Source organism: Microtus ochrogaster, unplaced genomic scaffold, assembly GCF_000317375.1.
Source record: "Microtus ochrogaster isolate Prairie Vole_2 unplaced genomic scaffold, MicOch1.0 UNK30, whole genome shotgun sequence".
NCBI classification, from domain to species: domain Eukaryota; kingdom Metazoa; phylum Chordata; class Mammalia; order Rodentia; family Cricetidae; genus Microtus; species Microtus ochrogaster.
The window spans coordinates 3,446,907-3,463,011 of record NW_004949128.1 but is presented as its reverse complement, the minus strand read 5'-3'; the positions used below and the strand labels follow the sequence as shown (position 1 = coordinate 3,463,011).

Below are 16,105 nucleotides of genomic sequence, written 5' to 3'. Positions count from 1 at the left end.
TGTTGGTGTTGAACCGGGGTTTACATACTCAGTAAATGAGATTTTGCTGCAGGCTTCTGGTTGCACTGCAGAAGCAGGCTATTTCAGGAAATGTCTTTCATAATAGTGTCTGTGTTTGTGGCAGAGACCTGGGTAGCCTTTTAATGGTCACAGTATCTTTGCGGAGCATAAGATTTCAGAAAATGAAAGAGTCACAGAAGGCCAAACATCTGCAGCAGAGTACAAATAGCTCTGATCTGAAATGCACGATTTATCAAATGCGAACATGATTGCCAGCAATCTTACTTTTTTTGGGTGATTACAAAGTTGAGTGTAGTAGTGCATGTGACTCTATATGAGGACTTCTAAAAAGTTTTTAAAAACAATTATGCAAGAGTCTAAGAGGTTTTAATGTAAGCTCAAGGCCGCTAGAATGGTTAGAAAGGCGCAAAAAGTGGAGAGGGGCTGAGGAGGATCTTCAGTCAGGGAGAGAGAGTATTAACTGGGACTCCTTAAGGAGAGGCCTGTGTTTGCTTCTCTGAGGGTGGGCCTATCTACATAATGGAGCAAAACAGAATAAACATCTGTGAAATGCAGCATTTGCATATGTGGGTAAAACAAAATTACACCATCTCCAAGGTCACATCATGAATGTATGAATACAGGATCTCAGAACTTGGAAGCTCATTCTGGGTATATGCATCAGACTCTCAAGAAACCAAGAACACATTGTCAAGGTCATCTATCTACTTAGTTACATTACCAACTCAAATATATGGACTAGGAATCAAGTATTTGACATCAAAATCCCTTCTCTGCCATTTACAGTCCACTCTCCTGTGTCTGTATGATGACAATAATAATTAGACTCAAATGAGATGCAATGTTTACGTAGCACTAATAGTATCTATAACTTCTAAGTAATTGATCAATTAATTATGTGTGGTAGTTGGCATTTGAATTCTACTTAAGAACTCATCCGCCTCCTTTATCTATATTCTTTCTACTTAAGAAAAAAGTGAGAGCCTATTGAATATGATTTATATTAAAGATCAATTTTGTATTTCATGGAGAGTGGCCATGAGATCCAGAATGATTTCAAATACAGTAGGACAGTAACAAAGCAGTTTTTAGACATATTTTTGGAAAGAGAGTCATAGGAGTTCTTTGGAATATTTTATAATTTGAGTTAATATCCTAATGCTTAAATTTGGAATTTCTCCATGTTGAAATTTTTTATTTGTTTGAAAACCTCAAAATTCACATTGACACATATTTGGGATAATTGATCTTGTTAAAGATTTTATTTTCAATTTAATTGTTTGTGTGCGTGTGTGTAAGTGTGTGTGTGTGTGTGTTTGCCTAGGAGTACAGTGTTTAACAGAGGTCAGAAGAAGACACTGGAACCCCTGGGGCTATAGCTACAAGTAGTTGTCAGCTGCTAGATATGCCTGCTAGGAACTGAACTCAGGTCCTCTGCGAGAGCAGCATACATTCTTAACTTCTGAGCCATCTCTCCATTTTCCGATTTTAAAATCCTTCATTTTGGCCGGGCGATGGTGGCACACGCCTTTAATCCCAGCACTCGGGAGGCAGAGGCAGGCGGATCTCTGTGAGTTTGAGACCAGCCTGGTCTTACAGAGCTAGTGCCAGGACAGGCTCCAAAGCCACAAAGAAACCCTGTCTCGAAAAACCAAAAAAATAAATAAATAAATAAAATCCTTCATTTTCCTCTGTTTATTTTGCATACTAATGTTAGGTCTTCATTTTTCCTTGCAGTTATAATTAGTTGTGGGTTTTGAGTAAATGTATTTGTTGAGCAAATAAACCCACAGTGTTCATTAGAACAAAATGTAGTTCAGAATAAGATACTTGATATTTTTTAAGCATACAACTAAGTGAATAAAAATAATCTTTCTTGTGGAATAAGTATAACATAATCTATTAAAGAATTCAGGTAATTTAAAAATGGATTCACTCGTGTACCCTCAATCTCTGTTTGAAATCCCACCCAATTTCCCATTGGTTGTACACATGTACACGTTTTCTGATGTGGGAGTGTCATATATCAATCTGTTGATTTCATTGGTTAAGCAATAAAGAAACTGCTTGGCCCTCATAGGTTAAAACATAGGTGGGTGGAGTAAACAGAACAGAAGGCTGGGAGAAAGAAGCTGAGTCAGGGAGTCGCCATGATTCTCCCACTCCAGGCAGACGCAGGTTAAGATCATTCCTGGTAAGCCAGCTCATGGGCTACAGCAGATTATTAGAAATGGGCTAGTCCAGGTGCAAGAGCTAGCCTAGAAAAGGCTAGCTATAATGAGCCAAGCGGTGTTTAAAAGAATACAGTTTCCATGTAATTATTTCAGGGCATAAGCTAGAGCTAGCCATGCGGTCGGCCGGGTGCCAGGGATGCAGCCCCGCTGCTCCTATTACAACAGAATGGCGAGCCCACCGCTCTTATTACAACAGTTTTCTACTCCAAAATGTCCTAAATATTCCACTGGAAGGTTTAAGATGTGCCACATTGATTGTGATTCCAAGTCATCTTGCACAAAAAAGGGGGGGGGCATCTATTTCTGTTACATAGCTATCTTTAACTATATCAATACTTTAAATGATATGCATATATTCTTAGAATTTAAAAGTATCAATTAGTGCTTTGATACAAAGGTTTTATTAGGTTGGGTTAGCTTTTATATTTCTTGATTTATAAATGCCTTTTGTGGATCCTTAAGATAAGCTAGATATTTGTGTTCCTGCTCTATTTTAATATTTGATAGCACATAGCATTATAGGAAGATAGCTGCTAATGACTAAGTAGTGAAAACTTTATCAGAGATCTCTTAGTCTAAATAGAGCACAGACATTTCTAATCATAATGTTTGTTCTTCGAAAGAGTTCAGCTCTATAGAAGGTGTCTACAATTAGACTTTTGAAGATTCTCTACAAGTAAGGTACTTTCAGTAAAGGTGAGCTGATTGTTTGCTTTGATTGAAAACCAAGACTGATTCCTTATTGTTAAGTCACAAAACTTAACTAGTCTTCATAATATTAGTCATATATTTTGAGGGCTGACCATTTGATATTAGATAAGCAATTGGTGTGTTCTTCCTTGGGAGAGACTATTTCTCTTGTTCTTGGCATTCCTTTATTGCTGATAGGCCTTTTTCTAGGGTTGAGGCCTCATGGGTTTTTCCCAGTCCAGTTGGCCTGTCTATTAGGGGAGTCTTTGTTCAACTCAGGTTTGAAGAGTGATGTTGATGAGAATTTATGGACGTAGCTTCTAATATTACTGGGAGATTCAGTCTCTCAGAAAATTCCTTGATCTTCTGATCTTGCAGTCTTTAACCAGGATATTTTTATAACAGGCCGCAAGACTCTCTTAAATGACACCTAGTAGTACTGTTGAGTGATTTAAAACTAATCAATGATGCTAAGAATATTTCTTCGGACTGTGATTATGTCTGTTGCACTTACTGCTATATTATCTCATGCCTATTATTAATAAAAATTAAACTTAGATGCTTGCCTCTGGTGTTTTCTGAATGAGATATCTGAGCTATAATGTTTAAAAAATAGTAAAATGAAACAAGTAAATACCAAAAAGGGATAAATAATATGAATATTATGTGAAAATGCTTTCACTGCATGACAGTTTCTTCACTAAAAATAATTTTAAGTTTCAAATTTATTTAAAAATTCTTGGATTAGTTATATTTGACCCATAATAAACATCACTTCAAAATTCTTAATTTGTCAATTAATGCTTAAATTAGAGTGTCTTTCTCTATTTTGGTCATTTATTATTGTTTTTTATTATTTTATCTTGAATTAGTGTCATATGTCAACACATGTCTTTGAAATACAAATAAGACAAAACATGTGATTCTTAAACTCCTCGAGCACTTGGGACAGATCCAGTTTTAGGATATATAAACATATGGAATATCAATGTTCCATATCTTCTTGGTGTCACTAGTATATTTATATATATAGTTCTACCATGCTGGTAATGGACATGTGAGGTGTTCTACATTTCTTCATTTGGGGCAAAAATTTCAGCTCTGTAGTGAAATGAGTTGTCTCAATATCTGCTCATAGGCAGATTAATAACAAAAATTGCAGATCACCTTTTATGTTAAAAATACCTTCCTTTTGTCAGCTCACAGCCTGCTTGGTTGACAAGTGTTTCAGTTTGTCAAAGGATGCCGGTAACTTGGCTTATGCTACCAGTCCTTCATGACATGATAAAATTTAAAATAGATACTTTTGGTCTAAGCATTTTGATTTTACTGCCATAGAAGACAAAAATACTTTGTAAACACTAAATGTAAAATATGTAAAAAATCTGTTAGCTTTCTGAGTAATAATATTGAAAAAATAGTAAAATAAAACAAGTATACAATAAAAAGGAATAAATAATGTGGATATTGTGAGAAAAACACCTTCTACTTCCTCTTATTTTTGTCTAGACAATGTGTGTACCTCAGTCTGGTATTAAACTCACCACTTTTGATCTTAAACTGCTGATTCTTTTCTTCAGTCATAGCTCCTGTGAAGCATGATTAAATAAAAATTTATAGTTAAAAACTGGGGTTTAACCTAAAGCTCTGAAAAGCAAACGTCAGCCACTGGATCTTACGTCAATCTCAGTCTGAGGTGATGATTCTGTCTCCAGGAATCTCAGAATGAGACTGCATCTGAGAGCTTTATTTTTTCCCCTGGCATTCATTCATATATATATATATATATATATATAAATATATATATATATATATATGTGTGTGTGTGTGTGTGTGTGTATATGTATATATATAATATATATATATATATATTAAGGCTGGGATTAAAGGCATGTGCCACCATAGTTAAAGACATGCACTGCCCAGTTTTATGGTAACTAATGTAGCTACTGGAATTAAAGGTGTGTGTTACCATAATCTGGTCTGAAAGTGGAACTGCTTTACTCTCCAATCTTTAGAGCTGATGGCCCAGATGATCCAACATTTCAGAAGATTTCTGTTGGAGTTTCCTCGGAGTTATATTCAGAACAGCCTCAAGACTACTGGCTGAAATGATCAAGCCTCACATAATATTCCAGTCAGGACTTGACCATAACGCTAAATTTTCTCTAGGTCCCCAAAAGATTATTAGGGCCCCAGTCATCAGGAAGGAGCCTAGAAAACTATGCCCACATTATCAATAAAAAAAAAATTATGGATGCTTGTCTTTGTTTAGAGTGTTGGTTACAAATTGCTAGGGATAATAGTAGTCAAAAAGCTAAAAAAAGATGATTAGATTTAGAGTTCTTGTTTTGAAAAGAAGGCAAAGATGGAAATTAGTGTGGGATAATGGTCTTGTACACTGTAAAGGTTTGCCACTTGTATTGGTTTAATAAAACATTGATTTGCCAGTAGCCAGGCAGGAAGTATAGGTGGGGCAACCAGAAGAGGAGGATTCTGGGAGGAGGAAAGGCTCAATCTGCAGTCATCACCCAGATGCAGAGGAAGCAAGATAAGAATGCCTCACTGATAAAAGGCGCCAAGCCACGTGGATAACAACGATAAAAAATATGGGTTGATTTGTGATGTAAGAGTTAATAAGAAGCCTGAGCTAATAGGTCAACCAATTTATAATTAATATAGACCTCTGTGTGTTTCTTTGGGACCAAATGGCTGTGGGACCACACAGACAGAAACCTCTGCCAACACTCCTACTATTAATGGGACTGGGGATTGAACCTAGGACTTCATGCATGCTACGTGAACACTGTACTAATAGAGCTACAGTTACAGCTGCACCTCCTTCTGCTTTATTTTTAAAACACTAGAAAACTCATTCCTTCTGTGATAGCCTTGGAAGATTTGTGGGTTTTTTCTTTTTTGGTACATATAGCATAGCTCATGGGTGTTAATTGCCATGAATATGTATCAGCAGAGGTGTGAACCACAACCTACAGCCTCAATTATAAACTTCACTTCAATTACACAGTTGGCTTTCTGTACTTGTTTCTTTCATTTTTTGAAGTTGTAGTTGTTCCCTGTAACATTTGGGTCTTTTGAATTAAATATATCATATGAAGTAACTGATTTCCCCTAGTTTCTGAGGAGAGGAATCTATTCAGCTATTTTACAGAACAAATCATTTTCTAAATTTTATTTCCATTCAGAATCAATAGGTTAGTGGCAAGTCATAATGCATTAATCTATAAATTTACATGGAAATTATAACAGGAAATGGTGGGCCAAGAAAAAAATTCATCCAAGATTAATGTAGTCAGACTAAACTAAAATTTAAATGTGACTATTAATTTTAATACAATTCTTAGAATTTAAATATAATGCAAATCTCATTGCTAGTTGAAACAGTCCAATTGATAAAATTGCTTTAGTATAATCTTCTCCTATAATTTAAATTAATTAAATTCCATTTATTGTATTAAACTATAAAAAGAACATCTCTAACCTAAGACACCGTACTATTTTAAGTTAAAAAAGAAGCAATGTAATAAAATTATCTCCCAAATGCAAAAATGTATAATGAGCAAATCCAACTGTTTGCCTCATTGTAAATTAATGTGTTTTCTCATTCAGCTGATATTTATTGAGTGCCTTTGCTGTGAATTGAGCAGAGTTTATACCCATAAGGAGCTTAAATTTTATTGAAAGAAAAAGACTGTTCTGAGAAAACAATTAGCAAGCTAATTCCAGATTGTGGTAATTGCTTGAAGTTAGTGAAGAGAAAGCTAAGATGGAGCATGAGCTAAGGCAATCTCCCTGGGTAAGCTGCTCAGGAGGAGCATCTCCCAGGACCATGGTTTTGAGTGACAGATAGGGAAAGAAGGATTCTATAAGGCAGAGGCGGGCCATGGGGCAGCACATGTTGTAGGCAGAGAGAACAAAGATAAAGGCTGACAGACATCACAAGAAGACATAATAAGAGATGATAATGGGAAGGAAGAAGATGAACAAAGTACATGGGACACAGTAAGAAAAGTCAAAACTTTGGATTCCCATGAATGAACTACTAAAATGTTTAAAGAGGTGTGATGAAATCTACTTTATGTTTTGTGTGGCTAATGGAAGCTGGAAGAGAGATGGAAAAGTTGTGAGGTCCAGCTCCTACATTGACCTATAGATGAAGCTCTGGAGACAGGCTCATAGCAGACAGACAATGGGTTGGTAGAGAATTGACCAAGATTCACCAACAGAACTCACTAAGTAGAGGGGAAAAAATCAACAAAAAGCCTGTTCTGGGCACCATTTTTGTCATAAACAAAATCAACAAAACTAAAGTTAAGAAACCTAATTATAAATAATAAATTACATATATCTGGCATACATGGTGGGTTAATTCTCAAATTCATCTAAGTGTGTTCTCAGAGTTAGACTACATGGATTACTCATTTAGCTCCACAAAATACGATTTCAGTTGAGAAAGTTTGGTCTAGACTATTCCAGGACAAAATCCCACCCCATTTTTCCATTTCTAGCAGAGCTCAGAACTCATCACAATATCATAAACCCAGGTTGGTCAAATCCAGTATTAATTTCTATTCTTAGTTTCCTTCAACCGATACTCATATTTGAAGAGCCTACCATGTGTTCAACACTCTGTTAGTTTCTATTCATAGAACTGATGTTTATACTTGAGTCCATAGCTTTATGTTCTTTCATGGTATGGTGTTGAAACATTGTAAATCTTTAGAAATAGAAGCTTTGTGGCTCCTGGTGGTCATCAATGCAAATATCAGTGTGAAACAATGACCAAGAACTTAAATGTTAATGGAGCATATCAAATCCTCCCTAATATAAGATCAAAGAAGACACACCTTCTAGTGACCAAGAGAATATCAGATTACTTAGGATAGAATAGTCAGACATAGATAAAAGACTGATGAGCATTGTATGTTGATGATGCTTACAAAGTACAATGTGATATGATAAAGTAAGAAAAATGATAGATGCAAATTAAGATTGATAGAGTATATTTGAGTCTTAAGGAAAAATGGAATAAAACAAATGTGAGACTCAGTAGTTTTTTTGTTTTTTGTTTTTTGTTTTTTTGTCACCATTGCCAGTCACCTGAGATACAGTTAGAACCATTGCACTTCAAGACACTGGCTTGTGAGAATTGTCTTAGAAACACATGTAGGTGATTTGGGTTCAAGTAGTTAGTGACCCTTTGGATATTTACATTGTCCAATCTCTTCAAAAGTCAGCAAGAGATTTGTAAAATAGATGCATCACTTTTTTTCATGGAAGCTTAGGCAAGGAATCAATCTCTAAGAATGATAATTTTTGTTTTATTTTGTTTTTTTTTCCTCTTCTGCTCTTGCTTTAAGTACTAATAACAGATATTGCCGTTTCTTTTCTAGAATCACAACTACGGCTGCCTGCATGATGGACCTAAGACGATATCCATTGGATGAACAAAACTGCACATTGGAGATTGAAAGCTGTAAGTCTCTGAGCATCCAGCTGGACTAAAGTACTGGCTTGAGGTTCACCTTAGACACAGACCTACTATGCAGGCCTGTGTCTAAATCAATGGTCTTGCCAAGTTGTTTGAAGAATATTTGAAATATGGTCCAGGCGGACACTGACAGCCTCTCTTATCCGTAATGCTGTTACCTCCTTACACCTATCTCTGAATCCTGTGCAACATATTTAGGGAAAAGTGTGATTTGTCAATAAAATAAAAGACACTAATACCCTGGGAGGACATCACAGGCTGTTCGGGCATTAAAAGGATGAGATTGGTGCAAAGAGTTAAAACAAGTTTGAGAAAATAAGTGAAGGTGACAGCATGTCATGAAATATTTCAATTGTCCTTGAAACTAATCATTGCTATCCATTACAGTTATTAAGTTATTGTGGAATGTGGTCATAAGGACTGCTTGCATAATGAAGGTAGAACCACGGATTTTTGTTTGTTGGTTTTATACTTTAAAATGGTATTTTCAGAGCTGGAAGTTTACTTTCTTGCTGGTCAGAGTCCGTAGAGTGAGCAGGACTGGTTTGTGTGTATGGGCAGGTGTGCTCCTGTGTGTGTCTGTGTGTATGCATGTGTTTATTTTATTTGTGATACTGACTTGATTTGCAATGTGTTTGCTTTTTGCACCAGGGACTTCATCTGCCTTGCCAGGTGGGCTAAAATGTGAATTCTGTAATCTTTCTGCAATGCAGACATCACAAAGAGCTAGCTTGCTCAAGGAAAAAGAAGTTTTAATCTATTTTTCTCTACCAATGCTCTGGAGCATTTTTTTTTTACTTTATCCCAGATCATAGTTTGAAGTAGACAATTTTAATCCACTGTTCTGTACATAAAGTGACTTGACTCTGAGGATGTTTTCTGCCTTTGAGAAAAATGTTAGCTATGGCAAGCAGCATGACTCCAAATCACTGCTCTGAGAGGTCATAGAACATTTATGAAATTCTGTTCATATTTTTGCTTCTTTATAAAATAAAGTTTCTGGGCATAATTAAATTTACACACACTTGTAAAGAAACTAATTGCATGCTTATATTCTAACTCATCATTACTTCCAAACTTGTTCTTTGCATTAAAAAAACTAGTTGATGAAATTGGTCTGTAAGATTTCAATGATTAATTTTATGTAAATATCTTTGGGATAGCATTGCATGTTATGTGCACTTAACTTATGGTACAATACTTCTCAAAGACCAAATTCTTAGGCAGTGTCAGAAGTTCAGTGGGAGGATTTCTTGAAAAAAGTTTGCTTCTGGGTACCACTTATTTTTTATTGTGATTATATTTTGGAGGTGAAATTTTACTGGGCTCATAAAGAACCATAATTATGCACAGATGGAAGACTTTTACTGATTAACTTCATTCAGGTCTTCTGTAGTCTTTTTAAAAATCTGGTTCCTTAAATAAGGAGTGCCAGCTACAGTGAGGCAGGAAATACTCAAGGGTTATTTTACAACTAGAAATGGCTATTATTAAATTAACACTATACAGCATTTCAGTTTACACTCTTCATTTCTATTTCTGGTTGTCCTGTGAAATGAAGCATCTGGTAATATTTCTGTTTTTATAACCAGGAAACAGACCTAAAGAGGCGAAATTGATATTTCTCCAGTATCCATTACCCCTAAGAGGCAGAATAATTTAGCTGGTGGGATTGTAGATCATTGGTATGTCTTAGTAAAGACACTGATATTGGATCGGCCAGATTAACTTATCTCTTTTCTCAATGTCCCAATCTAAAGGTAATTGATAATTACAAATTTATCTAGATAATCATCATTTTAGAAAATGAAATATGATATTGTATTGACAATATATGTGATGCAGGCCTTTGTTATAATTTGCTGAATTCTATCCCTTAATCAAGAAGTTTCTAGATGATGCCTGACATGTAGGCAATATTCACCTTAGCCAATTGTTTCCTTCGGTAGCCCAGGGAAACATCAGACATTTCCTTTTGTCTCTTTTTCGTCCTCTATCCTTGTTTCTTTCTCTCTTCTTCATTGATCTTTCTCTCCTCCCTTCTTTCTCTTTCAACCCCTCAAATCACAATGGTCCCAAAAGTAACATTAAATAATTATAATAATCAACATGTTAACAATAAGTATATTGGATCACGTTCAATAAGGATGGCGTAACTTATGTCTAGGTAGCTTGGAGTAAGGAACATGAGAAATGAATTTACTGTCCATTCATTCAATAGTTATTTTCTTTATTAAACTTTCATCGGGCACTAATTACTTAGTAGGCATTATAATAAGTTTAGAGATATAATGAAAAGAATAAAATACAATGTTCTTATAAGTTAAATAATATTGGAAGGATAAATTATTTCATACAGTGAGTTAAAGAAAGAATACTTAGATCAAGCCTTGAAATCCATCTTGAGAATCTAGGTGGTCAGTATGGATTACCTAGGTCAGCATCACCTATTATAACTACTATAAGGTCAGCATCACCTCATAATATGTCAGTAATTCTAGAACTGTTGTGCTATGAGTGGCGGTGCTGCGTCCCCAGCACCTGGCCGCCCGCATGGCTAGCTTATGCCCCGAAATAATTACATGGAACTGTATTCTTTTAAACACTGCCTGGCCTATTAGTTCCAGCCTCTTATTGGCTAGCTCTTACATATTGATCTAACCCATTTCTAATAATGTGTGTAGCCCACGTGGTGGCTTATCAGGAAAGATCTTAACCTGCGTCTGTGTTGGGTGGAGACTCATGGAGACTCTTGACTTGGCTTCTTTCTCCCAGCATTCTGTTCTGTCTACTCCGCCTACCTAATTTTCTGTCCTATTAAAGGGCTAAGGCAGTTTCTTTGTTTAACCAATGAAATCAACACAAAACAGAAGACTCCCACATCATAGAACAGAAGAGGTAGTGAACAGATAAGGTCTTTAGGCTAAACTGAGGTAGTAATGAGGGCTGTTTTGGAATATAGGTAATTAATATAGTTTCTCCATCGAACTAAGCAAGTAGCAGCAGCTCTTCTCCAAACTATTGCTCATTAGTCATACAACACTATTATATTTTTAGAAAGTGAGGTAAACATGGTAACATTTCTGTACTGATCTTGGACTAGTGATTCTCTAGACAACAGCTCTAATCCTGAAAATATCTTTATTGATATTACCACATTACTCCTAGAACATTGGTCTCAATTAAACACACAACACTTCAAGTGATAGAGCTAGCAATCAGAACAACTGAAGCAAAATGTAAATAATAAATAAAACAGACAACTTGCAGAAGAAGTAGAATAAACTGGAGTTAGGGCTGTTTCGACTCATTTACCTTAAGGAGGGAACAATTCTTCTGGAAGGAAGGATGCAACTTTCAAATAATAACTGCCCTATTAACTCTTAAGGAAGTTGTCCATATCTGACCTAGAGAGAAAAAAATGGATACTCCTAAAGACGCCAGAAAGCAATTTAGGTTAGAAAAGTTAAAGCAAAGCTCTTAGCAAGTAAGCTGGGAAAAATCAAATGGATGACTGTGTTCTGTAAGACCATTTACTGGGCATGAAGAAATTATTTTATTAGGAAAGCGATGAGATTAGAAGGTTTCTAAGTAGCTGTGGGTTGAGGGTTACTTGGCACCAGCAAAAGCTGAAAGAATTTAATTAACGGATGATAAGGCAGCACTGGTTTATGTAACGCTGCAGAGCCCATCTGCATAGACCTCAGAGAGCAGTGCTGTTTAGAAAAAGATAAGATCATATCCCTGTTAAATTTCTTCTGGGTGTTTGAGTGTGTGTTTCTGTGTGTGTGTATGTGTGCGCACGCACGTGTGTGCACTTCTCTGCTTGTCTACTGTTACTCAGATACCTTGTCTTCCTCATATTTTCCTCATTGGAATACACTTAACAGTTGAGTCTGTGCAGACTAAGACACTAATAAGAGACTCTGTAGATTCACTCTTTTTTTTTTACAAAAAAAAAGCTAAACCTATTTGAGTCTTTTCCTCCTCATAAGGCTCAGTAAAAAAGAATATTTTTGTGACTATTTATATCTGTACTGGACAGGGAGTGGTAGAGATGTGTTAACTAATAAAGCTACCCAGAATATTAAATAATCCTTAAATTATTTTCAATTTAAAATATTCCTGTGCAACTTCGGAGAAGCATAGTTATAGTTATTTATCAAAGTAAGAGCCAACAGCATTGCAAATGATCACTGACTCACCGTACAATATTCATCTGGCATTGCTGTTAGGATTTGATAGTTCCTTGAATTTTATGTAGGCTTGGAGAAGGTAAGATAGTATCTTCCCACCTGTGCTATGTTTGATATTTTGTTGGACTAGGATCTAGGCTAATGCATATCAGTCCCCAGTGCCTGTAGACAAGTCTCACAGGCACATTTTTAGTACCTGGGGCAGGTGTTATTTCTGACTTAAATGTCTGGACTAGAATTCTGCTATTCGGTTCTCCCAGCATTTGAAAGCATCACCTTGGATGTGAAGGGTGTATCTTAATCTGGGCTATGAACCCTTTCACTCAATAAAGCCTTTTTCCCCAGTTTAAAAAAAAAAAGGAAGTCTTAATTTTCTTCACTTGTAATTATCACTGCTTTACATTTTCTCTTTCTGTAACTCCCACTGAATAAATAGTGGGTCTCCTATATCTGTCAACCTTGAATTTGAACCAAAATTCATCAATTTCTGTCTTCCACATTAGTAGCAATTAAAAAGAGCTTGTCAGTGCTGAACTTTTTCTATTGGAAGCTGTGCATTTTATTTCTATTTTTTTTCTAGAATCTCTAGTTTTGGTTGCTCATTTGCCACACTCAGCTGTTTTCCCATGGAATGTCCTTTTATTTAACCAGTCATCTACTGCAGAAGATAAGTTATTTCTGCTTTAAATAAACACTGTTTGTAATGACAAAGTATTATTAATCTTAATAACTTACTATTATCACATTTATGTGTGCATATATTTATGAATATATTATATATAATCATGATGTCCAATATGCTATATAAAGTTAATTTTTCAAAATAATTCATTTGCTCTTATTATATGTGCATTGGTGTTTGCCTTGCATGTATGTCTCTGTGAGGGTGTCCGATCTTGGAGTTACATACAGCTGTGAGCTGCCATGTGGGTGCTGGGAATTGAACCTGAGTCCTGCTGAAGAATAGTCAGTATTTTTAACCACTAAGCCATCTCTCCAACACCCTAACACTAAATTTATATTTAGTAAAATAAAATTCAAATTCAGTTCCTTTGTTACACTGGTTGTGTTCATATGACAGAGCAGACAGATGAGAGATCCATCATTCCAGAGAAGCCTGTTGAAAGACACTAAAACATGAGATGGATTCATTTAAGTTTAACATCCCCATCGTAAAAAAACATAAAATTTCAAATACTTTTTGATACTGTTTTGTGGAGTCTACACATCCTTTCAGGCTGAGGATTTTACATTATCACTTCTACATACTATTTTTGCTTAAATGATGGCATTTAGGTTATGTGGGCAACACTTTCCTAATATAAAGCATAGATTGAAAGAAGAAAGACTATAATTATAAAAGAAAATTAAATTTCTTATACCCACTGCAATGTTAAGAAGATCTAGAGCAAGGCAGGATATCTGTTTCATCAGGTGGCAGCATCTGTCAAATATTTTCCACTCAAATACTATCCCTTGTTATATTCGTCAGCGCAGAGAAAGGAATAATAAAACCCTACATTCTTTATATTAATATCTTCTATGTGTCTGTAACATTTATTATATTAAGATCTTCAGGTGTCTGTATTTTATTTAAAAATCACAAAGTCGGAAAGGATCTTGGAGCACATTAGAATTCAAATGATTGTCCTTATATTTGCAAAGGAAAACACTACCTTGTTAGTTCTAATTGGTGGAAACCAAATGAAACATAACTCAGACTTATTAAATAAGTGCTTCCATTCCTCCCAACAGGTAAGGGCTCCCATAAAAGTCAACAAAGACTGGCACATTAAGTTGGGGCAAGACCAATCTCTTCCCTGCTACATTAAGGCTGAGCATGGCATCCCACCATAGGGAATGGGTTCTAATATGCTAGCTCATGCACCAGGGATAGATCCTGGTCCTACTGCCAGGTTCCTTACAGATAGTTCAAGCTGTACCACTGTCTACCACATATGTAGGACCTAGTTCAGTCTTAGTTCAGTCCTGTGGAGATCCCCCAACTGTCAGTCTATAGTTTATGAATTCCCACAAGCTTGATTCAACTGTCTCTAGTGATCTTGACCCCCCCCCCCTTGCTCATATATACCCTCTTCCCTCTCTTCAACTGTATTCCTGCAGCTTGGCCTGGTGCTTGGTTGTGGGTCTGTACATCTGGTTCTGTCAGCTGCTAGATGAAGGCTCTATGATGATAGTTGGGGTATTCACCATTCTGATTACAAGGGACATCCAGTTGAGACATTTTCTTAAGGACAAAGTGAGCCCCTGAATCTCTCAGCACCCTAGATGGTTAGTGACACTCTGCCCAGAAATAGGCATTGAACATCTTTACCTTTCGGAATCTGATGCCTACCTCCTTCTAAAGCTTCTGCTACTGAATTGATCCCTGCTCCAAATCTGTCCACTTATTCCAAAAATGCAGCGTAGGCTTTCAGTGCTCAGGCTTCGTAGGGGGAGGGGAGACAACAAGCCCATTTGTTTTTCTTTAGGTCGAGTAAGGCTGTTGAGGATGCCATCATCCGGTGGGGTGGTGTTTCTTCCTGGCTGCCCTTCAGCTGATACTCCATCTGGATTAGGGGAAGCTGCCACAGCTGTGGATTGCTGAGTGTTTATGGTGAAAACTGGAGAGCTCTTGAAAAGCCTGACATGAGCTTCATAATCGAGAGCCCTAAGCACACCCACAGACCTTCCCTGAAGCACTTCCAGAGAGTGCGTTTTGTTTGCATTTGACAGTCGCAGCCCACTGAGCTCTGACGCATCTGAAATTTGACTCACAGCATTCCTTCTCACTTTTCATAGTCCTTAAATAATGTTGGTTTTTTTTGAAAGTCAAATGTCTTTCTTCATGATGGCTTGCAATTCTATTTCCTACCCCTGTGCCAACCTCTGTGACATTCAGCCCAGTGATTATCATTTAATTATACCATGACTGTTTTTACCATAAGCATTAAGAATCACTACATATCAAATAATGCTTTGTGCATGGTGCCATGCTGTCTCTACACAGACTTGACTTCAATCAGTCTCCTAAGGCAGCTAATATCAGTTGTCCATGTGAGGCTATGAAACATTAAGGAAGCTGATTATATAAATAGATAGAGATAGATGATTGACAGATAGAATAGATACATAGGTAAATAGATACATATGTATACACACACATATAAGTGTGTGTGTGTGTGTGTGTGTGTGTGTGTGTGTGTGTGTGTGTGTGGCCACACAGACCAGCAAATGAATGTATTGCTTAAGGTTTAATCACAACCAATAGAACTCAGTGTAGCTAGGTTTTAAACAGAGAGGACTAATTTGACTTACAGAATTATTTTTTTTTGCTTTTTTTTTGACCTTCCAATTCGTTTTATTTATTTATTTTTTTAAATTTATTTATTTATTAAGGATTTCTGCCTCCTCCCCGCCACCGCCTCCCATTTCCCTCCCCCTCCCCCGAT

The 16,105-nt window shown here is 36.4% G+C and overlaps 1 protein-coding gene across 2 annotated transcripts in view; it reads left to right on the top strand.

Annotated features, from left to right (window-relative positions):
• The window catches only part of Gabrb2 (gamma-aminobutyric acid type A receptor beta2 subunit), a 203,856-nt gene that overhangs the window by 101,852 nt on the left and 85,899 nt on the right, over positions 1 to 16,105 (top strand). For both annotated transcript variants that reach the window (XM_013354125.2, XM_026789794.1), the window contains one exon: positions 8,360 to 8,442. In XM_013354125.2, coding sequence (XP_013209579.1) covers positions 8,360 to 8,442 — 83 coding nt within the window. The remainder of the gene's footprint in view (positions 1 to 8,359; positions 8,443 to 16,105) is intronic.